Source organism: Babylonia areolata, chromosome 2, assembly GCF_041734735.1.
Source record: "Babylonia areolata isolate BAREFJ2019XMU chromosome 2, ASM4173473v1, whole genome shotgun sequence".
NCBI classification, from domain to species: Eukaryota; Metazoa; Mollusca; class Gastropoda; order Neogastropoda; family Buccinidae; genus Babylonia; species Babylonia areolata.
Genome location: NC_134877.1, coordinates 31826700 through 31843361, shown reverse-complemented (window position 1 = coordinate 31843361; position 16662 = coordinate 31826700). Strand labels below are relative to the sequence as shown.

At 40.3% G+C, this 16662-nt stretch overlaps 1 protein-coding gene across 1 annotated transcript in view; it reads right to left on the bottom strand.

Moving 5' to 3' along the window:
* Positions 1-14841, bottom strand: part of LOC143300392 (uncharacterized) — a 46360-nt gene extending 31519 nt beyond the window's left edge. The window contains exons 1-9 of the mRNA XM_076614024.1: positions 14809-14841; positions 8787-8884; positions 8245-8290; positions 7298-7396; positions 5457-5637; positions 4590-4693; positions 3841-3991; positions 1719-2244; positions 142-322 (exon numbers count right to left, since the gene is read on the bottom strand). Of these exons, the coding sequence (XP_076470139.1) occupies positions 142-322; positions 1719-2244; positions 3841-3991; positions 4590-4693; positions 5457-5637; positions 7298-7396; positions 8245-8290; positions 8787-8800 (1302 nt within the window). The 5' untranslated portion in view covers positions 8801-8884; positions 14809-14841. The remainder of the gene's footprint in view (positions 1-141; positions 323-1718; positions 2245-3840; positions 3992-4589; positions 4694-5456; positions 5638-7297; positions 7397-8244; positions 8291-8786; positions 8885-14808) is intronic.
* Between the last annotated feature and the right edge of the window lie 1821 nt (positions 14842-16662).

Here is a 16662-nt window from a genome sequence, read left to right as displayed (position 1 = left end):
GATAGAACACACCCAAAACAATATGAATTCAAGTCGACACTCCCAAAAGGAACTAATTTTCCCCATGCACACTCAAGGCTGAGGATGGAAAATCCAAACAGGAGCTCCACAAAAGAAACTGGTATACTTCCTACCACTCACCATAACCGGAGGCCCAGTGGACATTCTGACAACAGCTTGAGAGACAGAGGTGGGCTGAGGGAAAGGGGGTCGGGCCTGGCCAACTGAAGATATGGTAGACACAGTGGTTGGGACGTTGCCGCGGAAGTTCGGGTTGATGTGGATGTTGTGCGGTCTGACACTGGACATGGGAACCGGGGGTCTGCAGAAAATAAAGTAACTTTTTTTTTTCAATCTGAAGATCTTTCCCCCTTAAAAATGTGTCATACAAACACATTTACTAGTGCATTATATAGGAAATAAAATAACTGATTGATTTGTCCAAAGTCTGGTAATGTCTTGTACAAGAAATGTCTTTGTTTTTTAAATCTGAAGATCTTTCCCCCTTAAAAATGTGTTCATTAAACACATTTACTGTGACTCACTAGTACATTACGGACACTCAACATAAAATTTTTGCTGTCCAACTTCATATGTTGTTGCTCTGGTGGCATCCGAGTATAATGTTAGGACAGGTACCCCCAGCTACCGCTTTCTTTGGATAATTATACCACTGACTTTATCACTGGAGGTGAGTGTTGACGCTAAACCCATCCACATGAAATCAACAAATCCCCCACCCTTTAATCCCAGTTATTATAAGTGAACATCTATACAGAGTCATTCTCAAAATGACAAAAAGCTTAAAACTGGCGTATATTTTTCACCACTACTGTGTTGTTCAAATCATGCCTCACAGTACAGGGCTCTATACCCAGCTATCCCATTTTTTGGCAAAACTAAACCTGGCAGACAAAGAGGGAATGCTCTCTTCAGTTGTCTGTTGGGTCAACAAGTTTTTACTGTCACTGAAAGGGACACTGGGAAGTCCTCTTCAGTGCAAACCAGTCACACTTCCTTCCTTCACTTTCCATTACACCACCATCCCCACCCAAGGTATTTTTATTAACTGTCTCTTTATCTAAGAAGGGCATACAGAAATTAGAGGGGACAACCAATTTTCCTGCCTCACCCCCACCCCCAAACTCCCCCTAGAAAAAAAACACCATCAGACCCCTCTTCCATCCCAATCAACAGATTTCCCCACAGCAGCATTTGTTTTTTTTACAGGGGTTCATTATCATATTACTATCAGTACTATGCTCATTATCTCCTCTCTTCCGAATCATCTGAATAATGACTTATTCACACCTCAGTCACCTAAGACCACAGGTTTTATCTCTCCCTCTGACAATGTCCAGCTTATGCCAGGGGTTGTTTCTCCCTGTGTATCAAATGTGTCTATGTGAAATTCCTTCATTTGGAAAGTTCATCAATTTGCAAACCCCAAGGGATTTTGCTATCTTTCATTCAATCCATGTTGCACATGATGTGCAGCCTTCTTGTCTTGATGTCAACATTGGTGCACTGCTTGTCAATACTGCTGTACCACATTACAATACAACACCAAGGTGACAGGAAGGCTGCATATCATACAGCCTATGCAGAACAAAGCCCTATGAGTAAGCCATGACAAAACAGACATGTATCTCACACATTCACACACACATACATACCGAACTGTTCCTCCTGCAGTCACTACCACCACCACCACTTACCTCAGAATAGAAGGCTGAGAATGTGTGGGCGGCTGCTGGAACACTGGACGAGAGGGGCCACTGAGCCCTGGCATGGACAAGGGAACTGAACCCATCATTCCCTGGGCGGGGCCTCCCTGCTGAGGAGGAGGACGCGCCATATTGAACGCCCCGCCCACCTGGTTCGGCACCCCCATCCGGCTGCCTATCAATGGCTGTGGTGCCCCCATGGGCCTCACAGGGGGCCTCATAAGGCCTCCCTGAGATGCATCCCTGAACCCTGGCATGCGGTTCATGGGGCCCCCTTGCTGCCCTCCGAACGGACGGGAGGGGCCCATTGGGTTGTGGCGAAAGTTGCCTCCCTGCTGATGCATGTGACCCACGTTTACACGGATCGGTCCCCCTGCCTGTTGGTCATTGTTGTTGCGGTTGCCACGGAAACCTCTGCGCTGCTGATCCCGTCCCCGCCCCCGGTCCATGCGGTTCCTGTCCCGCTGTCGTCTGTCAGGGAACTGGTCAATCTGGGCCTGCTGCTCGGCTGACACTTCTGTGACAAGACACAGAAAGACTAAAATGAGTTAAAGTGAAAGGCCAACACCCCTGTAACAGACATACACAGAGGAAGGTCAAGGTTTGTTTAAGTGAAAGGTCAATACATCTGTAATAAGACACACAGAGAAAGCCCAAGTTATGTTAAAGTGAAAGTTCAACACCCCTGTGACACACACACACAAACAACAAGCTGTGTTGAAGTGAAACAACTAACAAGCTGATGGAATTTATCACCACACAAGAAAAGGGTGTAGAAAAAATGCAAATACTGAAATTTCTTACTAACAGTGAAAAATACTGCCTTTTATCTATGTATTCGTTCATTTATCTATAACTGGAAAGAGGACTGGGGGTGATTCGTGTTTGAGAACAATCATCTGAAAATTCACAGGTGACAACTGCAGAAAGTAAGTTGATGGAAACCATTCCTTCTCTCCCCCTTTCCATTCTGTAAACAGAAACAGGCCTTAGGGAACAACGGGGGAAAAAAACTGAAAACTTTTAACACAAGCCAAGAATATCCCTCTGAAAACTAAACTGTAAAATGCCCAGTATCAAGTACCCATTTTTAAACTGTGCATATGGTAAAATACCTTGTAAACACCCACAACCCCACTTTGAAAAAAAAGAAGAAAACTGACATGAAGTAATGAAAATTCAGCTTACTATTTGTAATCATATTGCTTTGCAAAGCAGTGCAGATTTAGATCTTGAAATAAAGAACAGAAGACCTGCAGAAGTCGTCAATGTGTCACTGAAAAAGCTGGTAACAACACAACGTTACTCCATGACACAGTGTCTTGTTTCAGTGGCTAGTGTTTTGTTCTCACTCCCAGCCCAGCCAGTGCTGCATGGTGACACTAAGTACAGGAATGAACTCCCGCAAAGGACCAAGCATCCAGTAAACTCAAGCCCCAACTTCTGGGTGAAATTTGTGCAAGCCCCGTTTGGGAGTTTACAAGGTTGTTTACAGTAGTAGTATCCATGCTGACCTCTGCTCATCTTGATTCTGGTCTGAAAGTGCAGCTGTTACACAATCAACAGTACTGAAAGCATTTGTAAAGATGATCACAAAAATAATAAAACAATAAAACCATGCAAGAGTACAGGCTAATATACAGCTGTAAACATGCATAGATGCACAACACAAATCACACAGACTCTTTCACTCTCAATTTACAAACCACACACACACACAAAGACACAAATAATCTCTCACCCTTTTTTCAGCCACTTCTCCAGTATCATAAACTATCTAGTCACAAGTACACATATTATGTTAGGCAGATAATACGAAACCACAAGCTGTCACAAACAACACATACTAAATATTCACAACCTAGTTTGTTTTATTCTCATCCAATATCAAACCTTAAAACAGACATTAAACTAAACATGCACATATGCAATATATCCAATCCCTTTCTTGATCGAAATGTTTTTTAAAAAATGCAATATTTGTGTTCAAACTTCCGGTAATTACACACATGGAATCGAACACATCTCTGTATGATTATGACAGAAGAAATGTTCTGAGCCTGATTCTCACACACACACACACACACACACACACACAGACAAAACAACATACCGAGAGTGTCAGGGATATCGGTTCTTGACTTGGCCTTGCCAATGGTGATGATATTAGGTCGCTCACTCTTGAAGCGCCCTCTGCCAGTTTTCTCCCCGTCACTGTCCTCACTTTCGCTCTCACTCTCTTTGCTCTCATTGGCTGTCGCGATCTGCTTACAACAGAGCACACAAAGCATGTGTGTGTGTGAGTCATGATCAAACATTTTGACAAGATCAGAGAAAGGGAGACAAGACAAGACAAAGACAAGACAAAATCTTTATTATCGAGGGTAACAGATACACAAGTAACATGCTTTTTTACATCCAGCCCTCGCCCTAAAGAGGGAGGAAAGAGGGAGGGAATAAAGCTAAAGAAGCGAAAATGAGCAAAAAAGAAAAAAATCAAAATACAATCAAAACATACCATTATTCCACCATTCACAGCCATTCCACACACACACGCACAAAAAATCATGAAACGCACACACGCACACAAGAAAAAAACAAAAACAAAAAACAACGGAGAAAACAACAGTCCTTCTGTTGCAATCAAACACCATCCCACCAGTTCACACACACACACAGAAATGCAAAAAGTGTTTGGGTTTTTTTAAGTTATAAAAAAAAAAAAGGGTACCACCATAAATTGTTTTTATCCCATAACGCATGGTAATTTTTACAATTTTCCGTGACAAATACAGCCCTTCTGGAATGGCAGGCATGTCTGCTTCAAGAACAATGCACTGCAACAAGACAATGTGTGCCTACCTGGGTGGGTGTGTCACTGAAGGACGACTGGGTGACCGACCTCTGGTGACCCTCCTCCTGGGACAGGTCGGCCTCCTCTGACACAGTGCTCTCCTCAAAGTTTTCTGCAGCAACACATGCACACACATATGAAGCAAGCATGTACACAGATACACAAACCAACCATGTAAATGCACACAAACCAACCACACACACACACATACACACAAAAGAACCATTTTACACACGTTCTTGGACTTATCTATATTGAGCAAATGTTTTGAATACATAAACAGCCACAGCTCTCACCATCACAACAAACATGCAACGGCTTTAAACTCAGTCCATTTCAAAATATTCAAACAACTGCAACTGAAATAAAAAATAGTAATAAATATTTGAGCCCCTGACTACTTCAAAATACTGCTTGTCCCTATAATGTAAGATCTCAGGGATCATGCCTCATGACAGCATGACAGCTGAGTGCTTTGTGCACTGGACTTTCAATCTGAAGGTCCTAAGTTGGATTCCTGGCTGCCCCTGGTGGGTTAAGGCTTAAGATTTTTCTGATCTTCCAGGTCAACAAATGCACAGATCTGCTAGTGCCAGAACTCCCTTCAATGGTATACACATGTGGAACATCAGAAATGCATATCAAAGATCCTGTCATCCATGCTGGATTTAAATGGGTTGAGGAAACATACCCAACATGCACACCCCCTAAAACAAGAGCACTGTTGCCTTAACGGCAGGGTAAAAACATTTAGTACGAACAACCTCAACTCACACACATGCAAGTGAACAGGGAAGTTGCAAGAAGCCCCAAACCCACCCCCACCTACACCCCACAAATGCAGACAGACAGACAATCAGAAACCAAGCCCTCACCATCATACTCCACTTGCACCTCCTGCTCATCTGGCATGGGGAGGTCATCTACATAGTCCAGTTGCTCCACTTCCTCCTCCTCCCCCACCTCAGTAGAGGTTTTCTGGACTCCGAAACTCTCCTCCTCCCCTGCCAGCTCATTGATCTCCTCCTCATCCACCCCTATGTCCAACAGCTCCTCCTGATCCAACCACACAAACAGACAGTATCTCCAGTTTAGTATGCTCATTTTTTGTCTGGATGGTTTTAGGAACAGTAAATTTCTTTAACCCTCAAAGTGCTGGATATAATAAAACATACTTACAGAAATCATGCTTAAAACAAAGGGATAGTTTGCCTCCGCTACCTGTGCTCTGATTTGGGGCATTTGTATGCTTATCAGTAAGAATAAATAGGTAAACCTATACATTTTTGGAAAGTAGAGTGAATGAAGAATCAGATAAAAGTAAGAAAAAGGCTGTACCTTGTAAGTAGTTGGAGATATTCCACTGGATATAAACAACAAATTTTGCAAACTTGTTTTCCAAAAACGTCAACCACAATGTTTATAGGTATTTTCACATCTTTTACAGAGTCAAAATCTCAAAATTGGCATTAAACTGTGCAGAAAATGTTCTGGCTGCAGAATCATGAAATGAATATAACTGAAACAATGAAATTATAAGCACTGTATTATTTGTTTGAGACACACCCACCGACGCCATGCACGCGCACATCTACAATACTTTATGCAATCACAGGCAAAAACAGAAATAAATGTTTTCTTTTAGCTCATGTTGCTTTCAAAAGCAGCAAGAATGCTTTAAATCAAAATAATTTCCAGTTTTCTAGCTTGATTTGGTCAAGAAATCGCAATAGACCCATGCCTAACCCACTTTACCACCCCTCCCCACCCCCCAGTTTTTGTGGCTGGAGACACAAAACTGAATGAACAAAAAACAAGCCAGCATGCCCAAGTGTCAAAATAACAAAGCCGTATTCACCAGAATCCCTGTCAGCAAATGAATCATCACTAGTGACAAGGTCACTCATTTCCTGAGCTTTGTCAACTTCAGTGTCACTCATTGTTTTCAAAAAATACGAAGATCTGGACTTATAAACTCAGTCAAAGTTTGTGCAAACACAAGCAGGGAGGCAGTAACACCAGAACGAGGCAGTTTTACGAAGGCTGCCGAGCATAGCCGTACGATGTCGGACATTATGTAAACAGAGCCACGATCGTGGCCCATCGCACTTTACCGGGAAAGCCACGATCGTGGCTCATCGCGCTCTCCGGGTTAACATTGAAAAAATCATTTTAATACCATATAACCCATATAACTGTACTAGACCAATCAAGTGGAAACACGACAAACAAAAAAAAAACAATAAGGAAAAGACATTCACTATCAAAGTTGCTTTTTGTATTTTTTAGATACATTGACTTTGTATATTCCTGGCTAAGACTATGCCAAAAAAAAAGTTTTTTTTTTCTAGCCACATCTTATTTCATGCTTCAAGAAAGGTACATTGTATGCCTAACGAAGGTACTAAAAAAAAAAATCATAAATAAAAATATGTTTAAAAAAAAAACACATATAATATGCAGTTAATTGGACAAGTGAAAACAGAAAGTACCACACCAGACACAAATATCCAAGTCACCATTATAGCTTAAGAAAATGAAGCAAAGTCTGCATTAACCCCATGCCTGTTGTTGAATATCAAAGAATAAAGACTATACTGACAACACACACACACACACGCACACACACACACACACACACACACACACACATACACACAAAATAATAATAATAATAATAACACAGGACAACAGAAAGGAAAGGACAGAGATTTACCTGCTGTTCCCCAAATGCACCGTGCAGGTAGGCAGCATCTCCCCCATCATCATCTCCAAGACCCAGCAAAGCTTCCTCATCAATCTCATCATCTTCCACCTGTTGAAAAAATCAATCTTCAAGTAACATTTTTGCTTCTTTTTCTTCTTCTTCTTCTTCTTGAGAAGTGTCATTCTGTTTGAAAGTGACTGTCATCTGTGGTCTATTCTTCATCATTCATGGCATCATGGTCATCCATCTTTCAAAAAAAAAAAGAAAAAAAATGACATGTTCACAATTAAACCAAAATGACAGAAAGAGCATTAACATTTTATTCAACTAAAATATGCTTTTCATTCTGTGCACTTGGAGTAAAAAAAATTTTTTTTTCTTTTCTGTAAAGTGAAAGTATTCATGAATGAAATTTTAAGCTTGTCATGTAAGAATCAGAATGACAAGACTCATATCATCAGTAATATTATGCAATATTATTTTTGGTTCTTTATTCTAGTCAAAACAAATTAAGTCAAATGTCAATGACATTGAATTTGAGCAATGTGATTACTTTGCCTATCGGCTTCACATATTTATTTTTGTAATTATTTAAGTGTAGAAACTAGTATACATGTTGAATTCTTCTCCTTATTTCTTCCAAACATACTTAAAAAAAAAATCTTAACAGAATAATGAATGGGAAGTCTGACCCACTGGTACTTTTTTTTAAGTTTCATATTTTCTAACCATTTCTAATTTTAGTCTTCAGTTTCCATGACCAAACTTGAAGAATGATCCATATTATTTCTTCCCCTCTCTCTCTCCTGCAACCACAAAGTTTCTTTTTATTCACATAACATAATTTATATCAAAATAAGTAAAACAATGAAATGCCAAGCACAGCAAGAAAAATAACAATCACACCTAAGATAAACATATTCCGTCAGTTTCTAGTGTTTAACACTCATACTGACCTTAAAAGCGCTGATTCCGCCATCATTCAACAGGTTTTCTTCATCACTGTCAATCACAAACACCAGAACATTCTTCATAATATGGAAAATAGTGGAAAAACACAATCACTCGTGTTCATAAATGAATTAATTCATCATAGATAAATGCAAACAAAGGAAGAAAGCCAGGAAAGCTTTATTTTAGTATAACTATAAGGTGCAATGAAAATACAACTAACCATACTTAATTAGTTAACTGATGCATTCAGCAATTTCAAGAATGTCGTGGACAAAGACAAAATACGTACAACACCCTTCCAATTCCACAGCAAAGGTCAGTCAAAGGTACATGTTCCCAAATAACCACACCCTTCCCAATTTGACTACTGGATGTTCTCTGTCACAAACATATCATCAGACATGCCAAAACATTGGTAACAAGATCCATAAACACCTAACTCACCACAGAAAATGATGAAACTGATGACAAGTTCTTACGAACAAGACTTGAAAAAAAAAAGGATCAACTGAAACAACCATTAATGGAATTATATGATTATCACCTGTTATGAGCCATGATGTGGGCTGCAGGTCAAGAACACAGGAACACTCAGCAAACAGTGGCTTCTATTTCGAAGGTATCACCAGGAAAAAATGGACTCTGAAACAAACCCAAACCAAAATGACTGATAATGGTTGCATTTACACATACTGGCATGTTTATCTAAACCAACTTTTTTTCTTTTTTTTTTACTCAGGTTAACCAGTAGAATGCCTTTAAGACGTCCACTGACATCCTGCATGTGTTCCAATTTTTTCCTTCATTGGAGTTTGGTTCAATTCACATAAACAGACTGAACAGTAAGTTTGATGTGTCTGGATTATAAAAATACTATTTAAATGAACATTCATCAGGTAGACAACCCCTTTCTACTTGATAATAATTTGCTAACTGACCACATGATACACATGTGGAAAAAGGGGTTGCATCATGTGCAAAAAAATGCATTGAAAACTGTGTCCAGTAAAGCAAATAGTCACAGTCAGCGGATTTACACAATTCTGAAAGCTCTGCTTGTGGTTATGGACAGCTTTCGCAATGTAGAAGAATCTCTCTTGTCTGATGATTGGTTTGAAAATGAAGGTCATTGACAAAAGCAGTGACGAAATTGACAGCCCATTTGATGGTAATTCAGTCCATCTATCCAATCAGACAGCGTTTTTGAACAAGTGGCTATGACTGACAAAATACATGCAGCAAGCGTTGGAAGAAGGGGAGGAGAGGGAGATGAGTGATGTAAGACGATAGGTCGAATGTCAACCAGAGTTCATTAACCCCTAGGCTGCCTGCATGACGAGATAACTCGTCATGGCAAGCATGATGCTTCGCTGCCTGCATGACGAGATAACTCGTCATCGAAATATTCTGACTTTTCCCTGGTTTGCATTCACTTCCTTGGCAAAAATAGTGGTAGCTTTAGCCTGGGGAATCTCTCTAGATTCTATTCATAGCTAGAAACCCCATCTACGTCATGAAGCAGTCCTTTATTTGAACGTTTTGGTTGGGTCACTGTCCAAGTGTTTGCCTGACTTCTCTCCTCGCTCGCTCAACAAAATGTCGGACTGACGCCGTGCTCAAGACATGCGATCGTGACGAACTAAATCAACCAAGATTTCTTTCTTTAGCTGATGCTCAGAAAGAATTGAAGCGTAAATTCGAAGGAGAAGATAGTGATGAACATTTATAGGACGATCTGATAGAAAATAAAGGGAGCAATCAAGAGAGTGGCCAAGATGTGACTGTCAGTGAGTGATGCCAGCTGTACAGATGTTAGCAGTCGACAGATGACCGAATTAGCAGCAGAGCGATATTCTTGGCACGCAGCCAACACGGTCTGATGAGAACTGAATCAAGTGACCGTGTGAGAGGGGTGAGGATGAGGGGGATGGAGACTGAGGGGGCGTGGCCTCACATCCATCTTATCACTTGGAGAAGTCACAATGTATTGTGTATCTATCTCTTAAAAAATATATATATATTGTGGTTGTTCTAGTATGATTTTGTGTTTGCAGATATCCATTTGTCCAGAAAATATGATGTTTTTGTGCAAATTACCTGACTAATGTTTGTAATGAACAAGTTGAAAATGTGACAAAAAACAAAACACTGATTTCAAAACAACAGCATGTCACTAAAAATATATAAAATGGGAAAACAGCATGTGTTTTGTATTCTTTATTCATTTACCTTTCAGAAAATATATACTTTTATGGGTCTTTCTCCAATAACAAAGAGCACAGAATTTTTGGAAAATTTATACCCGTTTTTTGTGGAAAAAACCCTGGCAAATAGATTTCACTTAAATCTTATTTTCCTGGCAGCGAAAGGGTTAAGGGGGCGTGGCTTTTAGGAATGAGTATGCTCACATTTCAATGCAGACTGTAGGATGACAACCGCCAATGCTCCACAATTTTCACGAAACACAGTGTAGGACCTGCACTGTATGTGAAACACATGCTTTTTGTTTTTCACGCTTTTTTTCGCTGAATCAGATGGTTGACTTGTCTGAAGAGGTGGCAAGCTGGATGCACAGCAGACACTTTAATCAGCCCACATGCAATTTGAAAGGAGTGATTGTCATCAAGGAACTTCACCCTCTCACTCCCGAACACTCTTAACTGTCAAAAAGCTTGCCAGCTCAGTTTCTGAGACGGTGATTGACCTTTTATGTTGCCCTTAACCACCTTTGTCATTGTTGGGACAGTGATTTACTTACTTGTCTGCATGAGCTGTGATTTGTTTTCATAAACGTATAGCCTGTTTTAATTTCCTCTACAGGTATAATCTGACAATAGGCATGTTATTTCTAGCTGTATTTTGTTTCTTTTCCTTATGGATGTTATCATGTAGAGGTGGAAATAGACTTTTTTGCTGCACAAAAATTATTGACTTCACATGCCTGAACAGTTATCTACAATCAACCTAATTGGGTAAAAGAGCCCAGAAGCAGAATCTGCACTCATTTTCCATCACAAAAATGTTTACTTTCTTTCTGTATCACGCATAGCTTTTGTGTTAGAATATTTTGTGATTTATTACCCCCAAATCATCGAAATTCCCTGGCAAGGGGAGAGCACTTTTTACAAAATTCTCTCGCACTGATTATGGTCAAATATCCTTCTAAGAGCATCACAGCAGTGAACTGAATCAATACCCACTGTGTCTTGGACTCAGCACATGAAAGCAGGGCCCAATCTTCTTCAAATTTCAATACACCAGACGAGTTCTTGTTTCCTGAAAGTCAAACTACAACATTTGCTAACAACTCAATGAATGCCAGTGCTTGACAAATTATTTGCAGCACTTGTTCTACTCAAGGCTGTAGTGTTAACATTTTAGTATGGTACTGTATACTTGTGTACAGTGCAGCAGCCCTTTGTTTTGGGATTATTCATGGAAACTGGAACAAAGAGATAGACAAACATTAAAACAGAGGGAATTACAGTTTTTAATATCTCATTTACCACTTTATTACATTAAATGGACCCCTTGAATAGTTTAAGCAGCAGTATTTGTTTTTACTGGGGGATTTTCCTTGTGACATGGAATTAATGTATTACTATAAGAAAAGGTTTTCACTTCAGTATGACTGAGTATCTTTCACTACTCGTTTCAGTAACAAACCAATAAATACTAAAATAGTTTATTTTCAAGAATGATTTGATTGTATAGAAGCCTGAGTTGCACTGTTATCTGCAGAGATGATGTGCATGTCTGCAGGGGGGCCACTGGATCCAAGTCCAGAAATGTACAAACCTGAATATCAACCTTGAGTTTAATTAAATCTGATGAAAATTGGACCACAAAACTTGCTGGTGTATTCAAAATCACCAAACCCGGACACAGTGATAGGATGAAATATGTCTTCTGGATCCATGATCAAAGTATCAAATTTCGTTCAGAGTGGTCTGGCGTTCACTGCCAAAGTACATGCCTGTCAGTGTCACAGCTGGTATTGCAGGTAATCCAGGACCAAAAACAACACATTATTTGGTGTTTCTGAATTGACTTGGGTGAAAACAATATTACATTGTCATTAGTCAATAGCAAAACCAGCAGAAACTTTTCTGTGTGCTAAGCTGGATAAAGATTGTACTACTTATCATTAACTTAAGCTAGAATGATGTGTGGTCATTCATCTGGGTCAGTTTCAGTTTCTCAAGGAGGCGTCACTGCGTTCAGACAAATCCATATACACTACAACACATCTGCTTGGCAGATGCCTGACACCAGCATAACCCTACTCAAAACATGGACTTGGCACAGCCATTCTTAACTGTCACCACGACGAGAGAACACGGTCACATGGTGATAGTTATAAAATATGTGTATATGTTGATAGTTTGCTGTGGTTCACATACATATTTTGTGTTCGTGTGAATGTTATTGTTAACATTACCCCTTTGAATTTTTTCTATCTAATCAAGGACTGAGGAGTGAAAACTACTGGGGTGGGCCCAAACATCCACCATGACACAAGCTGCCATAAGCGTAAATAGAACAGAATAGAATAGAATAGAATATGTCTTGATTACCAAGTGTACCAGGATCACAAGGAATATTGGGGGGGATAGTACATAACAAGATACGAACATAAATCGAAAATCATACACAAACACAGATACAGTAGAAATTAGGATACATACAAGTGCATATCAATATAAAAACTTGTGCATAGTCTCACACACACACACACATTTGTACAGAAGCTGCATATAACATGTGGATGGGGCTGATGACTAGATCTTTCAGTAGATAGTTGTTTGTTGCACAATTCTATTTATCACACTGGATTTGTTTGTGAGACGGGCATTTACTGCTATGGGGAAAAAGCTATTGGCAAAGCGATTGGTTTTCGTCGTTATACTTCTGCACCATCAACCAGAGGGGAGCATCTCGAAAATCCGAAAAGCTGGATGTGACTTGTCCTGGCCGATTGATTTTGCTTTTTTGAGTAGCTGCTTATAATATATGTCTTCTAGAGAAGGTAGATCAGCCCAGTAATCTTGGTGGCAGTTTTTACAATTCTGTTATGGGCTGCAACTTCTGCCTTGGAAATGTTTCCGTACCAAACCGTAATCGTGAAGGTTAGCATACTTTCAATGACTGCACACTTTTAATTCCTAACTTTTTGCGGCGCTGAAGAAAGTACAGGCGCTATTGTGCTTTCTTAACAATTTTTTCCATATTTTTCTCCCATTTGAAATCGTTGGAAATGATCAGTCCGAGAAATTTGAAGTCGCTGGTGATCTCTACTTGCTTCTCTTCAATGACAAGTGGTAAGGGGTCAGATCTGGTCTTCCTGAAATCTAGAATTGATTCTTTGGTTTTTGATACATTGAGTTCTGAGTTGTTTTGATCACACCAGCTGACAAGTTCATGTATTTCTTCCCTATATTTTGACTCATCACTGTTCGTAATCAGCCCTTGTAGAGTAGTATTGTCAGCAAACTTGACCATGGTGTTACATTCATTTTGAGATGCACAGTCATGTGTAAATAGCGAGTACAACAGTGGGGATAGAACACATCCCTGTGGGGTGCCTATGTTGAGAATGCATGTGGGGGAAGTGAGGCCACCAACTTTAACAACTTGCGGTCTGCATCTTAAAAAATTTAGGATCCATGCACAAACTGATTCAGGCAGCGAGAGATCATTCAATTTAAAATATAGTTTTGATGGCACTATTGTGTTGAATGCAGAGCTGTAGTCAATGAAAGGATCCTGGCATAGCTGTTAGGATTTTCAACATGTTTGAGGATGTGGTAGAGACCTATGCTAATGGCATCTTCAACTGATCTGTTAGCTCTACAGGCGAACTGAAAGGGATCAAAAGATGGAAGAATGCAGGTTTTTAGGAATTGTAGAACCAAGCATACAAATGTTTTCATTACGACTGATGTTAAGGCTACGGGAAGATAATCATTAAGACAACTTGGCTGTACTTTTTTTTTGGAACAGGAATGATCGTTGATTTCTTAAAGCAGTGTGGCACCACACAAGACTGAAGGGACATGTTAAATATGTCAGTGAAGACACTAGATAGTTGGACTGCACACTTCATCAAAAGGCCTGGTGAGATGTTGTCAGGGCCAGCGGCTTTTCTCATTTTCAGACGACTGAAGTGGCGTCTGACTTAATTCTCTTGGACTATGAAAGGGGGAGTGGGGGTGATTTTGGGTGCAGCCACGTCAAAAGAAGACAATGGTTGTTGTTGTTGTTGATGTTTAACTTTCCAGTATGCGTCCTTGACTGCTTATTGTAAAGACTTTCCATTACAGCTCAATTCTTTTGTGATAGATTTGTAAAAATATTTATACAGGCACAATGTCATGATCATCTCAATGCCTTCCACTTTTGGACAAAAACTTGAAACCTGAATACGCATGTATGCAGAAAAACAATTTGCAATAGAATGCGTACTATCTTTTAACAGCAGAACAACAATAAACAAGGCCACCTTTCTACGATTAGAAAATACGAGTGCAACAGTTAATATGTAAACAACAAAATTTTGCTCTTACATCGTGGCGGCATCGTATTCTGACAAAAATGGCGTCGGAAGGACAAGAGTGTTTTCCCTTTATTGGCACACGCCAAAGTTTGGGCACATTCGCGTAAAGATTGAAAATTTGGTAGAGTCATAAAAAATATATGAAATAAAAATGATAAACACTGTCACGAGATCAACGTGACGTGTATGATATGTCTGACGGAAGAAACTAATTATTGCTAATGAGGGCTGAGAACGAGTGTTTGAATATCGTTCTCAGATCACGGGGATTTTCAGACTGACAGCTGGTAGAGTTGAGTTTAACTCACTCAGTACGGCCAGTCCTCTCTTCTCCTCTACACAGACCCCTCGGATGTCCAGTGGGTGTCTGAATGACCCAACCTTTAACTTCCGTCGTCAGAATTGTGGTATTCTTTGTCAACATTCACCTCTTCAGTATAAGAGCCTTCTGCTTGCAATATTTTGATGATGGTAATTGGGGTGAAACGCTGTTAACGTCGTCTCTTTCGCCGTTCGTATGGAGAGAGTTAAAAGAGTTGAGTAAAAGAGCAGGTATTTGTGTGTTCCCATCTGCATTAACCATTACACTACCGTCAGTAAAAGGGCACCGCTAAAACAAACAAATCATTCTACATATACACTGAAGAAGCCAATAAGCATATATATATATATATATATATATATATTTACGTGTGTGTGTGTGTGTGTCGGTGTGTGTGCGTGTGTGTGTTTATGTGTGTGTGTGTGTGTGTGTGTGTGTGTGTGTGTGTGTGTGTGTAATTATAGCCTGGTACCCCTTATCCTGACCCTGACATTCTTACCATAGACGTTAATGGAGTAGCTACGCTACCGCGGCCACCTCTTCCTCAGTGCTATACTGCCAACCACTCGTACTCAGTGTGATCGACTACGGACTTGGGCTAACAACACCATCTCAGCCTCAAAGCAACCTCCTAAAATCAGTAGAAAGAGTTCAAAATAAAGCTATGAGGCTGATCCTTGGAACAACAAAAGACACGTCCACGGGCACCATGCGATACCTGCTTGACATTCCTTCAGTGCAGGCCAGAAACAAATTAGAGCAGGTTAAGACCTACTTCAAAGCATTGGAAAACCCTCCAGCAAAACCCACTGCATGACGCAGTCAAAGAACCAAAAGGCAGCCGTCTAGGACGAGGAAGATCATGGATGGGGCAAGCAGAAGACACAATCCAGCTAGTATGCCGACTACAAGACCTGAAAGAAACAACGGGGAGAAAAACCCCGAAAACCTCAACCATCTATTCAACTTGACACAGCCATTTCACCCACTTTAGGAAGACATTGTCGGGAATGGCCAGAGGGCAAAGCTAATGCGGAAGTGAAGCTACTCGGCATAGAAGAAAACAGTAAAGAAGAGGACATCATCATATACACAGATGGCTCAGTCACCAAAAACCAATCCGGCCCGTTGGGGATTCACTGTGAAACAAAATGGAAAAACAATTAGGGAAGAGAATGCTGCCTACAAAGTCACAACCTCCAGCCTAACGATGGAAGTTGAAGCTGTGACACACGCCCTCCAGTGACTATCGTCCATCCATTTGCCCGGAAACCAACATGCCATGATTCTAACCGACTCGATGAACCTCATACAGAAAACTTGAAAATGGAATGGGAAGCCCAGAGTGGCATAAGGCAATGCGCAACTTTCAGATTTAAAAACTTACATGGTCATACTGCCCGGGATATACAGGTAAAGGGAAATGAGCGAGCTGACAGACTTGCTGGTAACGCAACAACAACGAGCAGCCTACACCTAGGAAAATCGGAAATCCTCAGAAAAATCAAAGAATATCAAAAAGAACAGGTACAAGGCCATCAC